This window comes from Hesperophylax consimilis, chromosome 12 (genome assembly GCF_061612785.1).
Source record: "Hesperophylax consimilis isolate HC1 chromosome 12, BYU_Hcon_1.0, whole genome shotgun sequence".
Classification (NCBI taxonomy): domain Eukaryota; kingdom Metazoa; phylum Arthropoda; class Insecta; order Trichoptera; family Limnephilidae; genus Hesperophylax; species Hesperophylax consimilis.
In genome coordinates, this window is record NC_142847.1 from 11,924,312 (window position 1) to 11,950,996 (window position 26,685).

A 26,685-nucleotide genomic window follows, 5' to 3' on the forward strand; every position below is an offset into this window, starting at 1 on the left:
TTATAGTATCTGAGAAGAAAGTGGACAGTCGTCGATGACGTATGTACGAGCTCTCTCTGGGACTACTATATACCCTATTGCCATCTCAGTGCTGAAATGTAGATCACAGTTCCATACATCATATCACATCATAAAGTATATAAATCTATCTATTCACTAGTCAGAGAAGACTCTTATCATCCATCATTATACATCTAAAAATTTCACGCAACAAAAAGACAGCCTAAAGCACTATATTGCCATTTGTAATCTCACAATTGGCAACCTTTGAGAGACATAAATAATGTTTATTTAGCAACTAAGTTTTTCTATTCTATAATTTCTGATTTATTTAGAAATGTGTTTCAAAATTAAACGTACCCGGGGAAGGCTAGGAAATATCCTAAATGGTTTTCTGGTGAAGTTGTTGGCGACATAAAACTCAAATTCAAACATTACAGAAAGTGGAAGAAAACTGGAATGGTAAGTGAACGCAACATGTTTGTTTCCTCAGAACAAAAGTAAAACTCAGTATTCGATTAGCCTATCTGCAATCAGTGGTGGCTCTTCTATGCGGGTCATTTGATCAATGGACCTCCCAAAAATATGCTGCAATATTATTAAATTTAAAAAATAAGGATTTAACAAACTTCCCGATCATTAATAATTTAGTTTTTATTTGTGTAGATTTGTACGATAATAGCGGGTTTCAGTGCCATCTAGCGTCCAAATGAGAAGCTATTCTATATTTAAATTTTGTCCCCAAACTTATCTCCTTTCTTTCTCTTTACAGACAAACTAGGTAAACACTGTCATGAATGACATATGCTTAGTATGTATCATAAATAATTTCATGTACCTACCATTAGATCAAGGTCCTCTAGTATGTATTATTGTGACAATTATACCACAGTCTCAGGATATAACTCAGTTATAAATAGATTGCACAAACTTGGGAACTTTTATGCTAAAATCGCAGATACTTTTAATATTCCCGTTGTAAAGTATAAGGCTGCACTAATAACACCAATTATTTTAATGAGGTCACTACATAACAGGCTTATGTTATTGCTTCTCTCTTTACTGTTATTTTATTTGCTATATTTTAACTACATTTAATTCTTTAATTTTTCTCATCAAAATTTAATGCTGCACTATGTATATGTAAAAAAATAAAATAAAAACTTGTATGTAAATGGCACTTGTACCGTAAATTCTAAATAAATAAATACATTTTCAAGGGTTTTTCGGACATGACCGCGGTCAGTCAAAAGTCAGTCAAAAGTTTTTTTGTGTGATAAACGATAGCCATCTTGAATTTGAATACATATTAGTTTGCGAAATTATGTTTATCATTGTTTACGTAATTTGCTTGGAATAATTTAAAATGCCAATTTCTGTGGATATCGTATTGAAAAAAATCACAAACAATTCATTGAATCATGACAAACGTATTGAAATAAATAGACAAATTAGTTTATGTTTCAAGAAAGAAAAATAAAGAGGCTAAAAACGATATTTTAAAACGAAAAGTTATAACTTTTGTGAGTGTATTTGCGGGTGCTATAAAATGAATGTATAGGTACTTTTGCTTTCATTGTTTACTTTTTAAGTCTACTGATAAACAATGGACTGAGATTCGCGTTAGTGATTTTATAAACTTTTAAAAGGAAAAGATCTTTTATAATTGACCAAGCAGCACAGTTTTAAGGCTGACAGATCTACTGTGTCTAACCTAATGGTATTTACAGAGTATGTATCTCAAGCTCTTGACAGTAACAATCAAGTAGACGTATCATACAACGACTTCGCAAAGGCCTTTGACTCTGTAGATCCGCTTATTCTCCTTAATAAACTCAATCAATTTGAATTTTCTGTGAAACCTATAAATCTCTTTCTAAGTTAATTCTCAAATAGACAACATTAAGTAACATATGGTATTTTCCACTTTATCACAAACTTTGGAGTACCACAGGGGTCAAACCTTGGACCTTTATTATTCTCGCTTTTTATCAACGACATTTTTTTTAACAAAGATCCTTTTATTTACGGATGACATTAAACTATTTCTTTTAACCTTCCAGCGGGCGCGCTGTCGTAAAATTTACGACGAACGCGCCTTATCGCTTCCCCCACTCTTGCGACTTAGTTGTAAGCATCGAGCTTCGAGCTATGCTAGAGTCAAATCAAATGTCAAACATTTACCGCAAGATATAAATGCTTTTCTCAAAGTGAATTACGGTAGGGCAGTTGAACCGATAACAGAAGAAGAAAACAGAAGCTTTCCAAAATGCGGTGTTTGTAGGTTATGTGCACTGGATAAGAAAAGATCCTCAGCATCAATGAAGTGTTGCCGTTGCCAGTCCTTTACATGCAAGAACCATTCTTCAGTTGAGGTGGTTTGTAACAATTGCAAGGATGAGAATATTGATTCTGACTAAATAGGTCGATACAATATTTTGTTTTGAAATATTAACATGTTTAGAGTGTTGCTTCGTTTTTTTTAAGAAAGTCAAATATTTTTTTTTTAAGTACTGCCTATTATGATTTTTCATATCCTTAAAGAAATTCCCTAACGTTTGTATAAAGAAAACACCACTTACATGGAGAAAACTTGATGACGTAAAATTTACGACAAGCGCCCGCTCAAGGGAAATTTCTCAACGCGCCCGCTGGAAGGTTAATAAAGACTTTGGAAAATTGTTGGTAGCTACAAAGTGATATAAGAAATGCTCTATTATGTGCTACACCAAGGCAAACAAAATGTTGTACTGTAACTATAAAATGTCTTATTCATCGCTTATGCACATTGTTATTTCGAAAGATTTGAGAATCGCATTTGATACGCACCTAACATTTCACCTTCAAATAGAAACTATATGCAGCAAAGCTTTGAGAGTGCTGGGATTTGTACTAACCAAATCCAGTCATTTTTGCAGCTCGGCCGCGATTTGTGTGCTTCGTTGTACTATAGTTTAGTATGCAGCATTTTGGAAAGTGGCTCAATAATATGGGGTCCAATGGATTTTACTTACATTCTAATGGTAGACAAAGTACAAAAGAAGTTTCTGAGATATTTATATCTTAGAGACTTCAGGTATTATCCCTGATATCCATAAGTCTTTTTGTCCGGTATGCTGGGTATAAATAGCCTCGCTGATAGAAAGAAAACTGCTTTGCTGATAACAACACATAATCTTCTGAACGGTCATATCGGTATTCCTGATATTATACAAAATTTGAGTTTTATCTTACTGACAACTTCACAACAGCTCGCAGGCACAGGACTTTTGTTGTTCCGAGATGCAGAACTAACCTAACTTGGTAATGTCACTCGGAAAAATGATTCTGCTTTTAAATAACTTGTCCCCTGACATCAAATAGGACATAGGGGTGACAAACTCAATATTTGATATCCATCAAATTGATGATTGAATGATCCTCGTTAAATGTTAATTCTCTCACCGCTTATGCTTTTGTTCAAACTGTGAATAGCTGACAAGTATAACAACATTACTGTTAAGCTGATCAAAATCTGTACTGGGCCGAGAATCGCCATTTAACGGGAATTGTTCAAATGTCAAAAATTTAAAATGGCCCTGATTATCGATTTGATGGTAATCCTACGCCCAAACCTAAATGTTATATACCGGAGGTGGTCGGCACTGGAGCAACAACTACAGCTTTGGGTCAGTCTGGTGTGCGGTCTTCTGGTGCCTGTTGCGGTGGTCTGTGCGGCCGAACATGACCCCACAGTACTTGCAGGGGTGCACCTTCTGCTTGGTGTGCGACACCATGTGTACGGTGAGCGCCCTGAAAGAACAACACAGTTATTAGTTTTATTCAGACTATTTCTCCAAATAAATTGAGCAAAGGCTAAGTTAAGTAAATAATGTGTGCTTTATGGAAAGATTTAGCGAGCGCCCTGAAAGAACAACACAGTTATTAGTTTTATTCAGACTATTTCTCCAAATAAATTGAGCAAAGGCTAAGTTAAGTAAATAATGTGTGCTTTATGGAAAGATTTAGCAAAACATAATACTCCATTTTACAATGTTTTAAATTTCATTTCTGTCATATAATTCAGATAAACAGTTGTCTTTTGTGTCAAATAATATGTCATGAATGTCAAATAGTATTTCAATATTTATACATTTTCCAGGCGATCACGCAAATGTGCGTGATATTCGCCTAGCGATTACATAAATGACATAAAATGGAACAAGGTACCAGATCCAACCTCCAAACAGAAACTAATCTGGTTTACAGACTTGTCCAAGATAGAGAAAGGAACGGGGACTGGGGTCTGTCTGCAGGGATCCAAGAGTAAACTCAGTATACCTCTAGGAACACACTACACTGTATTTCAAGCCATCTTAGCCTGTGCAAAGTAGAAAGTATGTATCGGGTATAGGAACGAAGAACGTAAGCATGTGTTCTAAAAGCCTGGCTGCTCTTAATGGCACTGTAAAGTAACCGATGCGATTCTGGAATGGTGATGGAATCCAGGACTATTCTTCAAGAATTCGGTACCAGAGGCGGTTTCTTGGTATGTGCATTTGTGCATTACACTGTTTGTCTTCAGTCTTTAATGACATCTATGCCCCAGTTTTTGATATAGGAAAGTACGTTCCAGACATAATTCCCGCCATGTCACTTTTTGACAAGTACAAGACTCAAGCGCAAACGAGTTGTGCTTTGTGCACAAAGCTTTATTTTAACATACTACACGGGGCAGCATTAAGTGGTATTGAGACATCTCGGTCCACCGAAACAGCGACATGAGCAAGACAAATTACATTCATAATGACAGATTACGTGTTGGAGCAATGCAGATATATAACACATCCCGTACACTATCGACACATGTGCGAAGCGCCTTAAAGGCAACTGAAGTTTGTATCACTTTGATCATGTGTAATCCAATGCATCTGGAAGGAATTAGTTTAGGAATACTAATTTACAACGTTAGTGCTACAACATTCACTGATTGGCATTTGTGAGCGGTGAATTTAAATTATTTTACTATAACTGCAAGATTTTCAGCAATGAATTTCAGCGTACCCTTTACTATCGAGATAATTCTGCGAATTCTGATTGAGCAGTATTATTTATTCACTTATTTTAAAAATGTAACTTCGTGGAGTAAATGAATGACCCCCTTATTTAATTTGCTACACCTGTATTAGATACTAGGTACATTGTAAAAGTGAAATGCACTGCTGGCCTGGTGCTCATGGGAACTATCCATATACCATCTCCGCTTTAAATAAATAAATAATGACATAATAAAAAGATTATTGTAAAGTAATAGGATCGGGAAGCGGTAAAAAGTAATAATACCCCTGGTTGATGAAGTCCTTGTGACACACGGAGCAGTTGGCCTTCTTGATGCCGGCGTGTCGCATGGCATGCGTGTGCAGGCTGGATGGTGTGGCAAAGCTCTTGCCGCACTCCTTGCACTCGTACTTCTTCTCTTTGGTGTGACTTCTGTTATGTGCAATGATGGAAACATTTATTCAACTTTTTATTAGTTTTGCAAACAACACTCTGTGTGAGTTCTGCGAATGATGGAGTCATGTGTATTAAATTGTTACCTTTGTGTGTAAGTTCATTACAAATAATTCTAAATAACTAAAGCTGGGATCTCACCTGATCTATTCATTGATCTATTTCATAGAAATTATGAAATAGATCAGTGAGAATAAGCTTTCTAGATCTTCTTCCAAAGATGAATGGACTTCAACTTTCATTCCATAAATTGACCATAGAGACTCGTAGAATATATAGGGTGAGAATGCAATATAAGTTTTGTTCACTTTTTTCAAATAATTGTTTTTAGTAATCATTTACTAATTTAGTAATTGTTCTGCAAACGATACTTTGTGTGAATTTTCACATATGCACACATTATTAATTAAACTTTTCTTAAGTTTTGGTACTGATGGAAATATGTACATATTAAACTTTGAGTGAATCTGGCAATGATGGAAACGTGTACATAATGTACACATTAAATTTTGTGTGATTTCTGGAAATGATGAAAACATTTGTCAAATTTGGCTATGATGGAAACATTTACTAAACTTTGTATTGTTTTTATCTCCTACACTAGAAGAGCTAGGGTGTAATTTAGTGTGCTTAGGTACCTTAAATGCACTTTGAGATGATGGCTGGAGAAGAAACCTTTGGAGCAATACTGACAGATATTTTTCTTCTCTCGTTCGTGCACCCTTCTCCTGCAAACAGACAGAGGTGTGAGTGACACAGGTTACATTGGGGAAACCAAAGAAGTGGTAGGAATAGAAGGACCTGGCAATTCAGGCCAAACAATTTTGAAAAAAGAAAGACAAACGGGTTACGAATAATTTGACTATGTTTGAAAAACTCCTACTATGTACCATAATTGCAAGCGGAAGATGTTGCTTGGGCAATGACGTAGGACTATAACTAAACCCATGGCACACATGGTGGAAACCCGACGAGTTTGCCACTTACCGGTCTTCTAGTTTCAAGCAAATATTTTAATTTGCAAGAATCAGATGTGGACAAGAGTATTGTATACAATACTAGCCGACGTGTACCCGACGTTGCTGGGGGATTATCCTTGGGAGACATATATCATCGCAGGCTTTTCTGTAGGCCTTTTCAAGATATACAATTCCATATTACATTATTTTGATGTATCTTATAAGGTTTAGTCAGCGTCAGCAATGTAAGTGCCCGTAAATATATTTTTTACAATTTGATTAAAAAAATCGACTTTTCTATACTTTCTATAAAAATAATATGCATGTATTATTGTACATACAAACCTTCCGGAAGAAATTCTCTAAATGATAGTGAAAACCCTATCAAAATCCGTTGCGTATTTTAGAAGAACTAAGAGCACAAACAGACAGATGCGGAGAGCGACTTTATTTAATACTATGTATTTAGAGATTAGAGATACTAGTGCCACCTTAGGAGTCACATGCAGCTGTTAGGAGTAGAAAACCAATGCGTTGCCATATGTAGTTCTTTTTCGTTAAGAGGAACGGCTGCGGTGCCTGTTTCATACAAAATTTTAATTTGGATTTACGGCTAAAATACTAGAGTAAACTGTTTTTTTTTTTTTTTAGTTAAAAGACATGGTATATATAAAGTACGCATATGGATCAGATTTTCGATTTTTGCCTTAAATTATAGAATATAGGCCCCAGAAGATGACGATTTTACATGATTTTACGAGGCATCTTTGGCAATTTTTTGTGACCAAATGGAAGATATTTTTTGAAAAAATCTCACATATCCCGTCTCAGGCATATAATGAACTATACAATAAAATTTGAATCTTCACTGAAAAAAGTTTTATTTGCTTCAAAAGCCGAATTTGGTGGCCACAAATTCAACGTATATTTAACTAGCTTTTTTGTTATTGTCTCATTCGCACTTTCTTGAGTCGGGCTGGCTAGAGTAGGTGAAGCACGGGCCGGGGGGCAGGGGCTCGGGTGAGATCGCCCGCCTAACAAATACATGCATACATACCTACGTCAATCGTCCTTAGAGTCATTTTTTATTATTATTGCTAGTGTATGTATATGTGACATTCGCAGTCGGCCCGCGCGGACATATAATTGACGAATTTGTTACTTTGTTTACGAATAATATTATTTTTAAACTCCACAGTTTTTGACCGAAGCATCCCCAAATAATTTATTTCATTCAACATGGGTAAGTAATCATTATTTGAGCATTTTTAACAATGATAATTAGGTTATGAATTAGGGTACTTACGTTATTGATTTTTATAAAATGTTATTTGTGTTTTAGGTCGAAAGTGGATACGTGGTAAGCCACCCAGTATGCACCGGAAAAAGAGGAAGTGCAATGTCAAAAAGACAGAAAGAACTCGGAACAGGTGAAAATTAAATGCAATATTTAAATCAATATTTATTATAAGTATTTATTTTTTACGGTAAAAATGTAATGTTTTTTTGTTGTTTTCAGTTCCGTAAATGATGTTAAAGATTGTCAGGCTAAATTTGCCAACAAGGATTTTTTCGATGCTAACATCGATGTGAATTGTGGGATTTTGAGCAAACGGTAAGCAAATAATTTTATAATAAAAACAAATTTATGTGTTTTTATTATAAATTATGATGAGCCACAAAGTGAATGCTTTTTACAATTACGAAATAATTTTATTTTCACAAGAACAAACTCTCGAGAATATACACAATAACATCAAGATACCATCTTTTGGTTGTAGTGAGAGTTTCATTTTATTGCCGTTCAGCTTTTAGTTTTGATGACAGTGTTTTTACACATTGGTACAATTCAATATTACACCGACGATCTTTAATTAAAAGTGATTAAATTTAAGAATAAAAACCGTCCTCCATTTTTGCCTATAATTGCTTGTATTATTTTGTCGAATTTGTAAGTAAAATCACTACACATATTGATCATACCTTGACAGTATAATATGCGGTCTTTTGTTTTCACGGTTTGATGCCTGATTTTTTTTCTTTTAGTACCGATGTGATTGAACCCGAAATATCGTCGCAGAAAATGTCAGACGTATCACCCGACATTATATAACATATAAGTAATGCCTTTAGTTAGAAAATTTGGAAAATTTTGTGGTTGACTGACAAATTTTATGAAATTAAATTTTTAATTAAATTTTATTTATGTAATTATTTATTTGCTTATTTATATTGGAGTCTGTTCTTACTATACAACTACTACCTGTCCGACTTTTTTTATTTTTCACCTTGTGCACATGTATTGTGTAGATTATAAAATAGGATTTTTTCAGTATAAAAAATCTGGGACTAACTACCATAAATGTATTCCTCACTGCCTAGAATGGACGGAAATAATTATACCGATTCATTGAACATTTTTAATAAAATATGCTTGTTGCTATTATTCTTGCTGTTATTGTGCTGCTATTTTTATGGTTATTTTTATTTATAGTTGTATTACTTAATTTTGTTGTTCACATAATATTCTTCTTAGACAACACTTAAAAATAATCTCGACCAAAATCCCAGTGATAAAGTCAGTGCGTGTTCGGAATTATATACACAGCGACACGACTTTATAACTTTCTTCCAGATAAAATAAAAAAAAATGTGATTCACAATAAAATTTCAAAGGTAATGTAAAAATTAAAAAATAAAATATTATGTCAACAGTAACGGTAAGGCCTTTACCGGTGCACTTACACAAATTTTAAGTAAGTGTATATTTCTATTCTCTACAATTATATTACTTACTGTTCATATATTATTTACGGCTGTTAATTCTATGTACTTATCTAATTTATAAACTTATACACCTATTATTACTATTATTATAATTTCGTCTGTCGCCACATGTACAATGCACGTGTACAATTTCCGTATCTCCTACAATAATACACGTATCTGCTAATTTAAATGAACTAAACAAAAGGGTGATTCCCCGTTTTGATGCAAATATATTCACGCACAAAAGAAAAAAAGCATTTCTCTTTTACTGGCCTTCAATGCGTGATATCACTGCCATGTAATAGAGACGGCAGTGGTGATATTGTCAGTGCCTAACGTGTACATGCGCATATACCAATACTATTAAAGAATAGGTCGGAAGCCCTTGTATGTCTGTGTCTGATAATGGAATGAACTAAACGAAAGGGACATTTCACCGACTTCGTGCAAATATTCAAGCATTGAACTTAATTTCTTTTTTATTTAATCTCATATTATCTAACTTTTTTTGATCGCTTGCAACGTCAGCCGTACTAAAAGCCAGGTACTCCCTCTCCGTTCCCCGCTGCACGCTCCGTTAGAGAGGGACACAGGACAATAATTATTTTTGCGGGAGTCGAAATTTCGTCCGCGAAAACAACGCTCTTAAGGAGGAGGTTTTCTTTCTTCATTTCAATTAATCATTGTAATAGGTGTTTAAGATGAAGCTAGTTTCGTAAAGGTAAAGGTCACATTAGTTTAAGTAATTTTTAGTAAAGTGATAAATGATCGTTTTCGGTGCTCTATTTTTGGTTTTAAAATGGAAATTCAGCAATTTGCTAATTGGTCGCTTGGACAATTAAGAACTAGGGCGACGAATAGATGCAGAAAATGTGAAGAGGATGAAGAGACTCCAATTCACCTATGTGCCAATGTCGCGCCTGATGGGAACTAGGCTCAATATCTGGGAAGACACATTGTGGAACCAGGAGACATAGCTAAATTTATATTCAATGATAACCCTGGTGAACTTTATCAAAAGAACCAGGTTACTGTTAACGGAATGAGGTTAAGTCCACGAATGCTCACGGGAACTATCCGTAAATCGTCTCCGCTTTAAATAAAAATTAAATACAATATACCTGTGCATGTCTTGGCAAGACTTGGTCTGGAAGCACTTCCCGCACTGGCTGCAGGGGAAGGCCCTCTCAGCGGAGTGCGTGGCGGTGTGCAGGGAGAGCTGCGCGGCGGTGGGGAAGCGTCGGTGGCATTCGGCGCAGGCGTGGGGCCGCGGCCGCTCCGTGTGGCGCTGCCGGTGCTCCCAGCCGCGCTTGTAACCTAAAACAACACAACACAACTTTATATAGTGTTTCACGTTAACCTTATCTACGCGGTTGTTGCATTTATGATTCATCGGCGGCTATCCCCGAACGTGGGTATGTTAAATTAAAAAAAAAACAACTAAATTACTGTTAAACTTATTGTGAAATCAGATTTGAGCGCATAAGCAAAATTCTGCCTGTTCATTAAATAATAATCTTTGGTTCGGTTTTACAGGCTTGCAGTACATATATTTGATCTGTTTTTTAGTATAAACTGCGAACTTACACAGAACTTGAAAATTGATGAATTTGGAAATGGAATTTGTCCCTTTTGCTTAGTATTCAGGGGGGACAGCAATAGTTTTGTACAATAGCTATTAATTAAAGTTCTTGGCGCTCGCGTTTTTTCTGAAGATGTTTCAAACTCCACTGTAATTGATGAACATAGAATGGTCTCTTTTAACCTCTTGTGTGTCGCCGTCGCCGATAGGTATGTAGTGGCACGGTTGTATAGTATTCAAAATATGCCGCTGCCACTACTCGAGCCGGACGATGCCAGGTACTACTGTAGAACATAGTACCAAGCGCTAAGGTGCCTTAGTACCTCGGCCGGATTCGGGAACTCACTGGTTAAGTCGGACGGTACTAGAAAGCACCACACTGTTCCTGGAAGTACCTGGGCGACTGCTTGAAACTTCGGCGTAACGAGCGATTATATAAAAGGCAGCAACACAACGCGTCACCATCAGTCTCCTTCTTACAAATTTAATGCGCTATTCAAGATAACTTTATAATCATTTCGCACTGCGATCACTTAAATAATTTTTACTGTTTTTGTTGTGAAATAATTTTGTGGTTTAAAATTTATTCACGGCTGGTATATCCACTTAAACAGAATAAACCTATTATAAAAAGATTGTATATTTTTATTTCAACAACATCCTTAACCTTCACAATAGTTACAATAAAAAAAATCATTTCTCTGAGCGATTCTGGGGAAACTATTTATGGTAGATTATAATAATATACTATTTTTATATAATAATTGTAACGTATTGATGTTTACAGGTTATAGAATACTGGGCCCTTAATCTCCAGTATTCTATCGAAGATAGGGATCTGGTAATATCTCTATTAAAAGTCGTAGATTCTGATATACGGAGGTTGTTTTAATCGTAATATAATATACTGACAATACAAGTAACAAGTAGCCTAAAGGCCGTCTAGCGAGAGAATGACTTCGCGCCAGCCGACGATGTCATACAAGGCCTGTAGTAGCGTTCGGTTATCTTCGGTAGAACCCGAAGCTACCCGAGCGCAAACACCAAACACTACAATAATATACTATATATGGACACATTAAGACGGTACAATTTACAATAACATCATTTTGCAAAAACAAGTTATAATGAAAATAGAATCAGCTGACGGATGGCGACAATTTAGCGTCGGCACACCGTCGGTGAGTTAATCGCCCATTCTCGGCCCGTTCCAGCTTTGATTAAATTATGATTAGCATCAAGCTAGCAGATGGCTGGAACGTGGTTGTCTTTGCAGCGCAGGGCCGTGAGGAGTGGAAGAGTAGGGTTAATCCAGGCAATAGAAATGGTCACAATCCTCAGCGATAAGGCAAAGACTCAAGAAGTATATGTAAGAGAGTATGTTTGAACAAGTTAGTTAATAATGTGTGATGCGGGTGGAACTAACTTTTATCACATATGGCGCAGTAGTACAGTTTGCCGAGATGATTGCCAGCACGGTGCGCGGAGAGCGCAGAGTGCGTGAGGAAGGTGCGCGGGCAAATGGAGCACGGCAAGCGCGGTCGATTGGGGTCGTGCGAGCGCCGGTGCTGCATAAGGTCCCGCACGCTCTTGCCGCATACCTCGCAGATGCCCGCCGGCGACTTCTTCTCCCTGCACTTCCTCCTGTCCACTGTTTAAGACACACACAACTATATTCAATACAAATTGATGGAGGACCATTTTATAATTTATTATTTGGATAATTTGTACCTATTGCGTTGACTAACTAACTAACAGACCGTCACGCCTTTTCTCCAAAGTGTAGGCAGAGAGGATGGACCGCCAAACAACTCGGTCTTGGCACAAACTCCTTGTCTCATTTACATTCGTACATCGTCTCATACGTACTCTTCTGTTACTCTGAGTCTTAACATGGCCATGGATTCAAGTATTTGGTTCACTTGATCATGGCATGTCTTCCTCAAGCGTCCCTGACTTCTTCTAGCACTAACATTTGCGTTATATATTCTCCTTACACTGCTTTTTCGTTCATTCGCTCTATATACTCGAACCTGCTTAGCGTCCCTTTTATAATCTTATTTCTCTTTCTAACGTCAACAAAATGACGTATTTCAGCATGATAGAAAAAAAGATAAAAATACTTTGATAAAATATGGACGCCCGGTCGTATATGACCCTAAAATGCTGGAAGGGTTAACTCACGAAAAATTGCCAAAGTTGCCTCTAAAATCATTAAAAAATTTAATTCTGTAATGGCCCACATTTTATAGTTGAAAACACAAATAAACAAAGTAGTTCATACCCGTACTAGATATTTGCTATACTTTTTGAGTAAAAAAATAATATTTTAATTAGGTTAAGTATTTTGGACTCAAATCCAAATTTAAGTTTTGCATGAAAAAGGCCACGCAGCAATTCCTCTCATGGATATATTTTAGAAGCTACATAATATAAAGAAACATAAACGGATGGAGTGATTTTTGACCATAGTTGTGTGAAATTACAGTACCTAGATAGGCTATGCATAACTCAAATGAAATGAATTAACCTTTGTACTTTCTTTTGGTGGCTTTAGGTGGCACGTGTATACTGACGTTTCGGGTGAACACCAGCGGCAGGTTGTCGTCTTCATCGTAATAGTCCGAATCTCCGGCCCCCGGCTCCAAACCCTCACCCCACTCCTCTTCTTCATTTTTCACCTTCAACAGGCAGCTCTCTAGCAGACTGTCTACCATCTCATCTTTGATTTTTACCTCCGTCTTCAATTCATCTTTCACATCCTCTTTTTCCAAACTCAAGTCCTTTATTCGGACCTTAGCGAAGTAAGCCGAAAGCTGCTGGTACGAATGTTCAGCTAGAATCTTCAGTTTGTATGCGGATGTCAACTTCGAGGAACACTTCTGGCAAATCTTTGAAGGCAATCCGTCGCCTGCAACGACCTAAAAATATAACAATAGAGTGGTTGATAGTGGCAGGATAGTGACTTTTGAGTGTGCCAAGTCTGAAAAATTCAACATCATTGATGTTGTTTACTCTAAAACGATTTTTTTTCCGAAAATTCAATTCAATGGTTGGCAGTGTGCTGCACTGTATATTATTTCCTGAAAACCTTCATAGAAAAAACCGAATTATGGAAGAAAAAAAAAAACGTTTTCGGCTACAACAACATCAATAATGCCAGTTTTTCAATATTAGCACTTATTACACAATATTAGTATACCCAAAAGTCACGAGCCGCCACTGGTGGTAGTGGAACAGTTTGATAATAGCTTCGGAAACAAAAACAAACTAATAAAAAAAGGGTAAAGATTATTTTAAAATGACACTATGGTTTAATTTAGTTATTATAGAAGCCAACTATTTACATATGGGGAATTGAAAATATTACATTTAAAATTACAATTAGGTGAAATGAAAATTATCTTTTGTATAGGAAGACCTCCATATCGTCGCATTAATTCGTAGAATGCGTAACTCCCAAATGTAAAATTTTACAGGAGGCACAAAAAACCTCGTAGTGAAAAAAAATGAAAGACGGCTTATTCTTTTTATTTATGTTTCGAACATATAATATATTTGGAAATTTATTTTCAATCATTAAACTTTTGTAAGTTAAGGCTTTCTATTTCAAATCGGAGTTAGGAAGTTTACGTAAAAACCGAGAATGGAGATACGCATTTTACAAAAGATACATACTTTTCTGCGAACAGTTTTATGAACAACCTAGCGGAAAATTTGGGAGATAGGAATTTTACATTTACAAAATAAAACACAACAATGTATGTGTATGTCGAGGCAGTCAATTTAGATGCATTTTAATGATTTTAATGATGCGGAAGGTTAAAGGAGTGGTAATCCTTTTCTAATGTCTGTTTTAAGTCTTGTAAATGCTGGTACTTTTCCTTCCTTAAGGGATTAAATCTGACTCTCAAGTGAAATCTTCAAATTCTGGAGATCATTACAGATTCGGCGACGGTTTTGTGCTGGGTGAGATCTACACTAACCGGGAGTAGTCGTGTCCAGAGGCGGTCCCTGCCTTAGTGCATTTGTGCACTGCACTGCCAAATATCGATATACGTTAGAAATGTAAATTCGTATATCCACTCACGAAGAATTCACGCCAGATCATTATAATATTCTTACCAATCAAAGTTTGTACTAGACTCCCGCGCATGCGAAAAACAGTGTAATATATCAACCCGTGCATTTTCGGCTTTGCCCGAGACATGCCATGTACCTTCTATAGGCACTGTCTCTAGAGGTCGGAACCGTGAAATGAGCGAGACAGTTAGAGACCCATAACGGCTGTTGATGTGTTAGAGCAGTGGAGATAGAAGCTGGTCGGTGCATTATCGGCGCATGCGCCGAAACATCCTGATATATATCAAAAACCTTAAACATGCGTAAAACGTTTGGAATGCAGTAGTTAGGATTGACAGATTTCGAACTAATTAACAATGTTATAATATTCTAGCGTTACCGGCGCGATCTACATATCTGCAAACTTGACAGTATTCATTATTGGCGATTGACGCGACGTTTTAACGGTTTTTACGAGTTTTGCTCTGCAAAAAGCTTTTTAAAAATGAGTGCTAATGAAAACATTGCGGTTAACATTGATTTTATCAAAAGTAACCGAAGTTCATTTAATCCCAACAAACTAGAGATGATTTTGCGAATGCTGACTGAGCAATATCAAGTTTACAATTATTTTACAAGTGTAACTTGGTGGAGTGTTTTAGTGAAATAGTGAAACTGTTAAACATAATTTGTACTATTCCGATGACAACTGTCGAGTGCGAAAGGTGTTTTTCTACGTTGAAACGTGTAAAAACATTTCTGAGGAATACTATGTCCCAAGATCGTCTCAATGCTTTATCAATGATGATCATCGAAAAAAGTTTGATCTCGTCTATACCAGACTTTAATAATCTTGTACCTAATTGAAGAATTTTCTCAAATGAAAGAGCGACGAATGGATTTTCTCTACAAATTAATTATTTGTACTGGGTATGTAGTTCCCTTTAAATCACTTTATTTTCCTATTTTACATGTTACCATTATTTGTGAAATGCACTGCTGGCAAATTCTGTCACGAGCCGCCTCTGGTCGTGTCAGAGATGATCGTTAAGTGACGCTTGGAGTTGATGAAGGAGATTGTAGAAGAATTTGATCTGACATTGTCGATCACCCTTGTTGTCCTGTAGAAATAAAACTGATGTACTTACTAGGGTTTGCAAGACCCGGGCAAAGAGTAGCCATGACAGGAAACGTTGTGAAAGAGACTCCTCAGAGTGTGAAGATAGGTGGGAGAGACTTGAAAGTGGAACTGGTGAACAAACATGTGCTTTAAGCGTAGAAACTCTTTATGCTCAGCATCACTTTGGAGTAAAGTGAACGCTTCATCTTGTCCAGCTGGTCGATCCCGAGGCGAGAAGAAGGGACGTCGATAGATGCGTGCGTTCCTGCGTACAATGCAGGACAATTGACCCTCCACCATCATCCCATGAAGCGGGTATCTTAATGTTGTGACAACCTGGAGTCGCTTGGCAGTTGATGTTACTCATTTCGGTAGGAAATGTTTACTCACATTTATCGATTGCGGTCCAAGTAGATTTGCCGTGTGGCGGGAAATCGAGTCAGATAATGCAGCTTCGATTATCAGACATTTGGAAGAAGTGTTTCGGGAAAGAGGCCCGCCCAAAGTAGTTCTCATGGACAATAGTACTGCATTTTGTTCCTACAGTGTTACAGATAAGTGTAAGAGATGGAATGTTCGTCAAAGATTTTGCGCGGCATACCGACCAGCTGGAAACGGTATAGTTGAACGACATCATCAAACAATAAAGAGAACTGCAGCCAGAAGTGGAAGCGATCCCCTGCAGGCAGTGTTTCGGTACAATCTTTGGCTGCAAAAAGTCAGGATGATCGAGGTATTGCGCTGTCTAGTATAGTTTGATATGTCCCTAGGTATCCATGTGACTTGAATTCACAGAAAGGCCAAAGCAAACACGTGCGCCTGCATCTGTGACTGTGATTTTACACGCAGACGGAGGCGGCAGTCGGATATTATTAGACCTTAAGTATTTAGTAAAGAGCCTTGCCGGAAATCGCAATAAAAATTTAGAAAGCCAACTCAAGCAATACACCCATTAGTCGGCAGATTTATCTCTAGACCCTCATTAAGTAGTAATTCTGAAATGGGAACGTTAAGCCAGCGACCCGGCAATAAAACAAACCTTCGCCCAAGGCTGGGCTAAATTGTAATTGTTTGAAGGTCATATTTAAAAACGTAATTTTAAAATATTGAACATTAAGTATAAATCTAGATGTAAGAGTAATTGTCAACTTAGATTAGAAATTTAATTGCAACCAGATATTAATTATGTGTATGCATGCATAATGTTAAGATACTTAAATATAAATTAAGATTTTGAACCGTTAGTTAATCGGAATCAGCCAGACAGCGCAATCTAGCGGTGAGAATGGCGATGCCAGCGCCACGGACTCGAGAAGACGCACCGAAGTGGTGTAAAGCGGAACCACGATAGTTCCAGCACGGCACCACAGGCGTGCCACAGTCGCCGGATCGCGCGGGTGGATACAACTGATTCAGCTCTGCCAGTCACGCTCTCGCCTCTCAGGAGTCACCATCTCGCGTCCGCCGAGAAACCTCTTGCCCTCCCCCTTGGAGCGGTCACTGAGGCTTCTCCCGTAAACCCGCGAACTTCCGCCCAGGAAGCCAGAGTGGTCGCCAGACTTCCGCCCAGGAAGCTGCCCTCTCAGAAGTCGCTGCCTGCCGACTCCGCCCTTCGGAGCCGTGGCCCAAGCTGAACTGATTCCGCCCTTCGGAACCAGCCCAAGTTGCCGCTTTTTGTGTATCAGTGATAAGTGCGAACGTGGAGTACGCGGTTCCAGAATCATCGTAAAGGGAAGTGCCTGAACAATTTTTGCATATTTATCTCGTAACGTGACCCAACTTTTAAGACATTGAATGAACAATAATTTAGGATTAAGAAAAAGGACAATTAATTTTAAGAATTACAATTTAAAACTATCATTAAGCTAGATTAAGACTAACCCTTCTTTATACATTTTTTTTAAATAAATTTTAATCGTGTTCGAACTTAAGTAACTTCTTTTTTTTGTACTCGTTCCTCCTTATCTTTTACCTGAATAATATTAATTATTAACTTCCCTTAAGTAGAGTTATAACAATTGGCGGCCCTGAACGTGGGGCTTACCGGCTTTTAGGCTGGTAGAAGTATAAGTGCATACTTCCGATTCCCGACCCTGAGATTAGAGCAATTAATTCAAAAGGAGGAACGATTTTCATAATTTGTAAAATAATTTATTCGCCCACAGCCTCGTTAGAATCTAGGATAAGATTTTCAGGTTATTTATAATTTTGTTTAATTTTAAGTGGCAATTTTGATTTATGTTTTACAGTATTTTTTTCGTCTCTATAATATGTACATCCGGGTTTAATACTTCCCATATCAAAAGAGTATTTGGCGCCCAAAAATCTTAGTAATAGTTTAGGTACAGATTTGTTTTAATTTAGGTATTGCTTTTTTTTATTAATTTAGGTGTAGTTTTAATTAATTTAGGTATTGATTTTTTTTATTAATTTCGGTATAGATTTTTGAAAATTAAATTAGGTATATATATTTTTAAAATTTAGGAATAGATTTTAATTTTAGACAATTTAGAATATTTTGAACAATGGCGTCAGCTAGCACCCGGACTACGCGAGCGGCCACAGCAGAAGTTAGTCAGGCGGCAGGAGCGGTAGAAACTCTCCCACAGCCTCCCCCAAGAATGGAGAACAAGGGTCAGACCACGTGCCAACCGAGACTTCTTGAAGACCGATTTGGAGGTCTAGCGGAAGAAGATCCGGAAGTATTTATTTCCGCGTGCGAGGAGTATTTTAATTGTACAAGCTGCTCACCTGCAACGAAGGTCGAGAAGGCAGTTAACAGGTTGCAAGGGGAAGCGCAAAAATGGTGGCTGCCACATTCACGCGGACGGTGGAGTTGGGAAGATTTTACAGCCCAGCTACGCAGGCGCTACGGCGTAGATGGAGCCAGAACATCGCTTATTGTCACGTTGTATGGGGATCAACAACGGAGCAACGAGAGTGGCGTATGCTTCTTACGACGGAAGCGAGCCGTTTACGAACGCGTTTTTGGACAAGCGGGCATGGACGAGTTGTGCCCAGAGCTAATAGGGCTGATGACGCCCCGCTACAGGGAACTGCTGGAGGCGGGCCTTATCTTCGGGGCTTACACGATGGAGACTCTTACCTCGCGTGTTAACCTCATAGATTTTCCAAAGGAGCCACTATTCCGTACGCCGCCACCCCAACCTCAGGAAAGGGGAAATAGACGCGGTAACGACCGCGAGAGGAGAGAACCGCGAGACCCCTGGTGTCAATATTGTCCAGGGAGACATTGGAATAGCGATTGCCCAGAACGTCCGTCCCACAGGGCGGGAAACTGGCAGAGCCCGGGCGCCGAACAGGTCGGACAACGTCGCGCCTAGGGCCCCCAGAATTTTACCAGCATACCCCACGAGAAGGGCGAACTGGACCACAAACCACTCAAGAGTCCCCTCAATGTTCCTTTGCCTACGTTCCAGTCAGGGAACCCCCACCTCACACGCGCGCGCCCATTACACCGGATAATGCCACTACTATTGCGCAATTTAATTTCACACCTCAAGAGCCACTGGCCGGGCCAAGTGGCCAGGATATGTACTCAGTCTCTACTACGTTAGACGGAGCACCCGATATATTGCAAGAAAACACCCAACACGCACTTCTGACGAATATTACGCAACATGAGTTTAACCACGTGCCGCCGCTAATAAGTACGTACAGCCCGGATATACCTAACCAAGCGGTCATAGTATCAAATATGCCCAAGATGGAAATTCATTCCACATATCCAACGTGCAACACAGCCACAGCCGAAAGTGTTACCCTCATGCCTCGTATTCGAGTTAAGATTCAAGGGCGAGATTTCGAAGCACTCATCGATTCGGCAGCCTCCCATAACCTCGTTAGGGCCGAACTAGTTTCAGTCGATAATTGCGAGAAATCCTCGCTTAACACAATAAACTTGGCCCACGCATCCGCGTCAATGGCTATTTTAGCGAAGACAACGCTGCACTGGACCATACAGGAAAGGGAGCTCGAAGATAATTTCTTGGTTATAGACGGATTACGGGAAGCCCTAATCTTAGGAAACGCTTGGCTTACCGCTCAGAGAGCCGTGGTGGACTTCTACAGGGGATGTTTGCACTTTGGCCGTGGCGAACGGCTGAGTACGCACCTAATCCCACGACGCCAGCCAACCAGTCAAGGGAATGCTGAACTGCCGGAGATACCTAACCTCCCCGACGCCCAGAAACGGGCAGTTACCAATTTATTGACTGAATTCGAAGAGCTTTTCCGGCCATATGCAGGGCCAGCGCCTCTGCAACCACACGTCATTCACCTAAAGGATAAAAAACCAATTCGCATTGCCCCGCACCGATTGTCCGATGCAAAGAAGAAAGCGTTATACGATCAGCTAGAAGGAATGCTGGCGGATGGAGTGATAGAAGCCAGTAGATCGCCATATTGCTTCCCCGTCGTGATGGCTCCCCGGAAGGGACGGGATGGATTCCGATTTTGCATTGATTATCGTCGTTTGAACGAAGTTACCGAAGGAGAAATATCACCACTACCTATTATCCACGAAACACTAAAGGATCTCGGGACAGCCAAGGTGTTCACCACCTTAGATTTAACGAAGGGTTATTGGCAGGTGCCGATGGACCCAGAATCGAAGCACCTGACTGCGTTTGCTACCCCTGATGGTGCATGTTACCAATTTAGAGTTATGCCTTTCGGGCTCAAGGGCGCCCCAGGAACGTTTCAACGTCAAATGAGTCAAGAGGTACTTGCCGGCTACCTTAGAGAATTTTGCATGGTTTATATAGACGATGTAGTGATATTCTCTCCCGACTTACAAAGTCACCTGTACCACCTGAGGCTGGTCTTCGAACGACTCCAACACTTTGGGCTCCGTTGTGCCCCAAAAAAATGCAACCTAATCGCTGAAAAAATCGATTATTTAGGCCATACGGTCAGCGCCAGGGGTAACCAACCACAACCTATTCATGAGCAAGCGATAGCTACCGCCACGCCTCCCCGGACACGAAAAGAGCTAAGAGGATTTTTAGGATTATGCAACTGGCTGCGGGAGTACGTCCCTCGATTTTCGGAGCTAGCATCCCCAATGACAGACCTGCTCAACACACGTAGGAACTTCCGTTGGACCCAAGCCGCCCAGGATGCCATGAAGAGGATCCAAGAAGCGCTTAGTGGCCCGCTCACGCTGGCTCGACCGGATTTTAGCCGAGAATTTATTATTCAAACGGATGCGAGTAAGTTTGGAATATCGGCTGTGATGTACCATTCCCGCCCAGATGGAGGGAGAGACGTTATTTCCTACGCTAGTGCAAAGTTTACTGAAGCCGAACAACGTCTACATTCCAACGAACAAGAAGCGTTGGCAGCCGTATGGGCGATCAAGCGATATAGGCCATATATCGAAGGTAGACACTTCAGACTTCGGACTGATAACCAGGCTCTAACGTGGCTGCATAACGCTAAGGACCAACGAGCCAAACTGATGCGCTGGGCGTTGCTTCTTCAGGAGTTCGACTTCACGCTGGAACATTGCCCAGGGAGGAATAATGAATTACCCGATGCCTTATCTCGCCAGCCCAGCGATACGTACCTAAATCCCGACATAGAGGAATTGGACCGAATGATGTACCCCACGCGCGACTGCGGCACTGAAGAATCAGGTGCTCAGGTGATGCACGTGGAAGTCGCTCAGGAGAGCGACTCCCCACTCCAGGAGGTGGAAGGCCAGGACCGGGAGAGCAATGACACGCCGATCAACTTAGCCTTAACAGAAGAAATCAGAGAACGACAGAGAACGACAGAGAACGGACCCAGAAACTCAACAGAAACTTAGGCGGCTACGCCAAATTAGCGCACGACATGCTCCCAGTGCACAAGATCGTCGCTACATGCGAAGTTACGAGCGAATGGGCGATTACCTCTGGAGAAGAAGGAACCACAACGAGCCCCAGTTGGTAGTACCAACCAGTATGATTAGCAAAGTTATCACCGCCTACCATAATAGTTCTGTGGCCGGACACCCGGGAGCAAAGGAGACCCTTAGGGCGGCTCAAGCCCACTATTTCTGGCCTAACATGCGCACTGATGTAGAAAAACATGTTCAAGCATGCATGGTGTGCTTAACTACACGAGCCCGGCCAAGACGCCCCGCAGCTCCTTTTGGCAGTACCCAAGCTTCAAATCCGTTCGAACTCGTGGCCATCGACTTGATGGGACCATATCCCACGACCGCCAGAGGGAAACGATTCATCTTAGTGGTTACGGATCTCTTCACTAGATGGGTTGAAGCCTTCCCGATTCGTTCGAGTAAAGCCCCGCAGTTAGTAACGCTGTTAGAGACAGAGGTTTTCAACCGATTCGGTTACCCTCGAGCCTTGCTCACCGACAACGGTCCCCAGTTCAGAAACGCCTTGTGGAGCCAAGCCATCGAGCGTTGGCAATGCCTGCATTGGACTACAGCCATATACCACGCCCGAGCAAACGTTACGGAACGGCGCAATCAAGAAATAAAAAAAGGATTACGAATCTACCTTCAAGGACAGGCTCACGCGCAATGGGATACCCATATACCCACGCTCCTCGGGGCCCTGCGTGGCCGCCAGAACGCCGCCACAGGGATAACACCTAGCCAAGCTCTTCTAGGTTACGACCTCCCCCGACCCGGCGAGTGGATGGTGCACACGTCTGATGAATTTACGAACCCGGCAAGTACCGCACGCCAGCGCGCAGAACAAGACCAAGCAATCAGGGACTCCCAACGAAATTACAGTGAGGGCTATGCCCCGCCGGTTGAAGAGAGATCTAACTACGAGACGGGTCAAAAGGTCTTTATGAGGGAACACCCTCAATCAGACCTGGCAGCGGGATTCCACGCGGGTTTTGCCCCCACGTGGAGTGGACCTCATAAAATTCTAATACCTACAGGCCGAGGCAATATCTACTGGATCGAACGCAGAGGGAAACCATGTAAGGTACACGCGGACCAACTGCGTCCAGCACCCAGGCCAGAAGGACAGACGCCAAGCGATACCTAGTTTTTTATATAACTTATGCCAATATCAATATCATAATAATGTAAATTTAGGTTGTTAGGTTAATATCGTAGCAATAGTAAAGTTAATGATAGCTAATAAGTTAGTTATAATCTCCCTGTGAATTCAAGTCAAACAAACCGGGGGCGATTGATATGTCCCTAGGTATCCATGTGACTTGAATTCACAGAAAGGCCAAAGCAAACACGTGCGCCTGCATCTGTGACTGTGATTTTACACGCAGACGGAGGCGGCAGTCGGATATTATTAGACCTTAAGTATTTAGTAAAGAGCCTTGCCGGAAATCGCAATAAAAATTTAGAAAGCCAACTCAAGCAATACACCCATTAGTCGGCAGATTTATCTCTAGACCCTCATTAAGTAGTAATTCTGAAATGGGAACGTTAAGCCAGCGACCCGGCAATAAAACAAACCTTCGCCCAAGGCTGGGCTAAATTGTAATTGTTTGAAGGTCATATTTAAAAACGTAATTTTAAAATATTGAACATTAAGTATAAATCTAGATGTAAGAGTAATTGTCAACTTAGATTAGAAATTTAATTGCAACCAGATATTAATTATGTGTATGCATGCATAATGTTAAGATACTTAAATATAAATTAAGATTTTGAACCGTTAGTTAATCGGAATCAGCCAGACAGCGCAATCTAGCGGTGAGAATGGCGATGCCAGCGCCACGGACTCGAGAAGACGCACCGAAGTGGTGTAAAGCGGAACCACGATAGTTCCAGCACGGCACCACAGGCGTGCCACAGTCGCCGGATCGCGCGGGTGGATACAACTGATTCAGCTCTGCCAGTCACGCTCTCGCCTCTCAGGAGTCACCATCTCGCGTCCGCCGAGAAACCTCTTGCCCTCCCCCTTGGAGCGGTCACTGAGGCTTCTCCCGTAAACCCGCGAACTTCCGCCCAGGAAGCCAGAGTGGTCGCCAGACTTCCGCCCAGGAAGCTGCCCTCTCAGAAGTCGCTGCCTGCCGACTCCGCCCTTCGGAGCCGTGGCCCAAGCTGAACTGATTCCGCCCTTCGGAACCAGCCCAAGTTGCCGCTTTTTGTGTATCAGTGATAAGTGAGAACGTGGAGTACGCGGTTCCAGAATCATCGTAAAGGGAAGTGCCTGAACAATTTTTGCATATTTATCTCGTAACGTGACCCAACTTTTAAGACATTGAATGAACAATAATTTAGGATTAAGAAAAAGGACAATTAATTTTAAGAATTACAATTTAAAACTATCATTAAGCTAGATTAAGACTAACCCTTCTTTATACATTTTTTTTAAATAAATTTTAATCGTGTTCGAACTTAAGTAACTTCTTTTTTTTGTACTCGTTCCTCCTTATCTTTTACCTGAATAATATTAATTATTAACTTCCCTTAAGTAGAGTTATAACAAGTTCACACTTCACACTCGTGGAGACACCCTTCTGCGCAAGTGAATATAGAAGAGGAAGTATTGACTGAGCTCTAAGTGGGCGATCTTCTTGCGGTTAAGCCAGTAGATGGGAGATGCACATCGTGCATGGAAGGGTGACAGGACTTACTTCAGTCGACAAAATCGAAGTAGATGGCATACCAAGACATGTGCTTGACCCGCGGAAGATGCCTGACAGAGAACGGACTGTGTCTGAGGAGAGACGAGATGGAATTGCCGCACGTTCCACCGTAAATATTTTGGGTTTGTTTGAAGAGGACAGTGAAGAACCGGATCCGGATATGCATCAGGAGGAGATCCACTTGCAAAAAGATGGTGACCTTGAAGAAGAGATAATCACAGAACAAGGACCTATTAGGTATTTACGAAACCGCAGAGGCACATAAAACAAGAGAGCTATGGCAGAGCGTCACACAGTGCAGAAGACGTCAGTTTAGACTACAGATACAAAACACTATTCGTGACTTTACAGTTAAAATTAAGGTTATAAAATGTTCAAAATTGATTAATCAACTTATCTCAGTTAATTTCACGGTAAAACTATTACACTGTAAATAAATTTCCTCAGTTAAAAACACAACAAGCGTGCACGGCTCACCGGCCAATACTGAATTAAGGAGTTACGAAGTATTCGCGAGTAAAAATGGCACCATAATTTTACGCAGTTTTCTAATTTGTGTTTATCTAAAAGGTTAATTTTTTTTTAAATTTTGAGTTTTACTAGTCGATGCGGGTCTAATTTTAACACCAGATGGCATTAAAAACGAATTTTCGAAAAATTTGGAGTTACGCAGTCTACGAATTAATGCGACGATATTAATGTTTTACAATAATTTCTGTCCATACAATGATATTTTGGTATTTCTTTTATATTAATACAATTAATAATATAAATACTAAATATCACAAGTCAACATACCCATATTTTATAGAATATGGACAGAAATTATTCTAAATGCAAAAGCAAATTTTCATTTGACATAATTTTATTTTATATGTAGTATTTTCCATTCCCCCGAACGTAAACATAGTAATTATTTACCTAAATACAGATTATAGAAATTACGCTTCGTTTCAAGAATAACTACAAGAAACAACTATTTAAGATCTTAGTTTGGGTTAATTTTTAACTAAACAGGTCCTTAGTTTGGGTTATTTTAGTAATTTGCTCATATTTAGAATGAAACGAAACTTTCACAAACGTCAATCCATACTAAAATCCAAAGTAGTGGTAAAGGAATCATTTTATTAGGGAAATTTTGAACTTTTTAATAAAAATGTAATTTTAATGCATCTTTTGCCACCTATCCCAATGTAAATTGTTGTTTCTCGTAGTAATTAAGTTGAAACTAAATGTAATTTCCATAATCTGTGCACATTAAAAGTGCGGCGGTTAGGTAAATATTTACCCTGACTTCGTGTATATTTAACTAGTAATAAACTGACGAACCGATAACGAAAACATTGTGGTCATCATTTCGTAGTAAGGAGTTTGTTTCGCTCCGTGGAACTTCTGTGTTAAGAATATATCGCTGACTGCACAGCTCTTCAAGCAGACGCGGCACGCGGCTTCTATGTTTATTTCCATATCCATCTCATGTGAAAACAGTTGATAATTTATTCCATCAATAGGAACCAAAACAAATATCCAACGTTATAATGACAGGGACAGCTGACAGCTGACAGTTGGTTGCATAAATAAACCGACACCATAAATACCGACACTGTCAACTTGACAGTGAGAGGTTGGGAGTCGCTATATGCACAGCGACTAGTCGACAGGGGGCGTGGCCAACATATCCGAGCATAACCGAAGTGAAGTGTTTCGGCGCTTTATTTGAAATTGGTTCTCCGCTCAGATTTTTTTAGTGACGTCACGGCCGAGCATTTCCGAATATTGCCGAGCAGCCGAGAGCTAATTGTTTCATACGATTCTTGCACATTGCTTTCATTTGATTAGATTACATTACTATAGGGCCAATATCATAAAGTCGATTCCAAAGACTTAATGAAGACTGTTTGGTATGGCAACCACATTCCAATTCCTGCAAATATAATTAACTTTTGGACAATAGAAGACTTGTGGTAGGCCCTATGTTCAACTTCTGTACAGATTCGTACTAGGCCTATATATACTCAAAGTATCTAATCTTTTTACATTACAAAACAGTGCACCTATGGGAAAATAAACTAACATAATTTGGAGACTATGTGAAAATT

At 39.7% G+C, this 26,685-nt stretch overlaps 1 protein-coding gene across 1 annotated transcript; it reads right to left on the reverse strand.

Annotated features, from left to right (window-relative positions):
* Positions 1–3,550: 3,550 nt before the first annotated feature.
* LOC149419153 (uncharacterized) lies at positions 3,551–26,059 on the reverse strand. Its single transcript, XM_089637936.1, has 7 exons — positions 25,916–26,059; positions 13,331–13,721; positions 12,227–12,451; positions 10,340–10,535; positions 6,129–6,218; positions 5,323–5,469; positions 3,551–3,792 (listed from the first exon to the last, which is right to left on the reverse strand). Exons 1-7 carry the CDS (start codon positions 26,057–26,059, stop codon positions 3,657–3,659), a joined length of 1,329 nt encoding a protein of 442 aa, XP_089494062.1. The 3' UTR covers positions 3,551–3,656.
* Positions 26,060–26,685: the final 626 nt, after the last annotated feature.

Excerpts from the sequence above, each read along its gene's own strand:
- LOC149419153 (XM_089637936.1), bottom strand. The coding sequence starts at position 26,059 with ATGGATATGGAAATAAACATAGAAGCCGCGTGCCGCGTCTGCTTGAAG. Across the intron at positions 12,452-13,330 it reads CACCAAAAGAAAGTACAAAG|TGGACAGGAGGAAGTGCAGG; the intron begins GTTAATTCATTT and ends TGTCTTAAACAG. Across the intron at positions 3,793-5,322 it reads AAGGACTTCATCAACCAGGG|GGCGCTCACCGTACACATGG; the intron begins GTATTATTACTT and ends TTGTTCTTTCAG.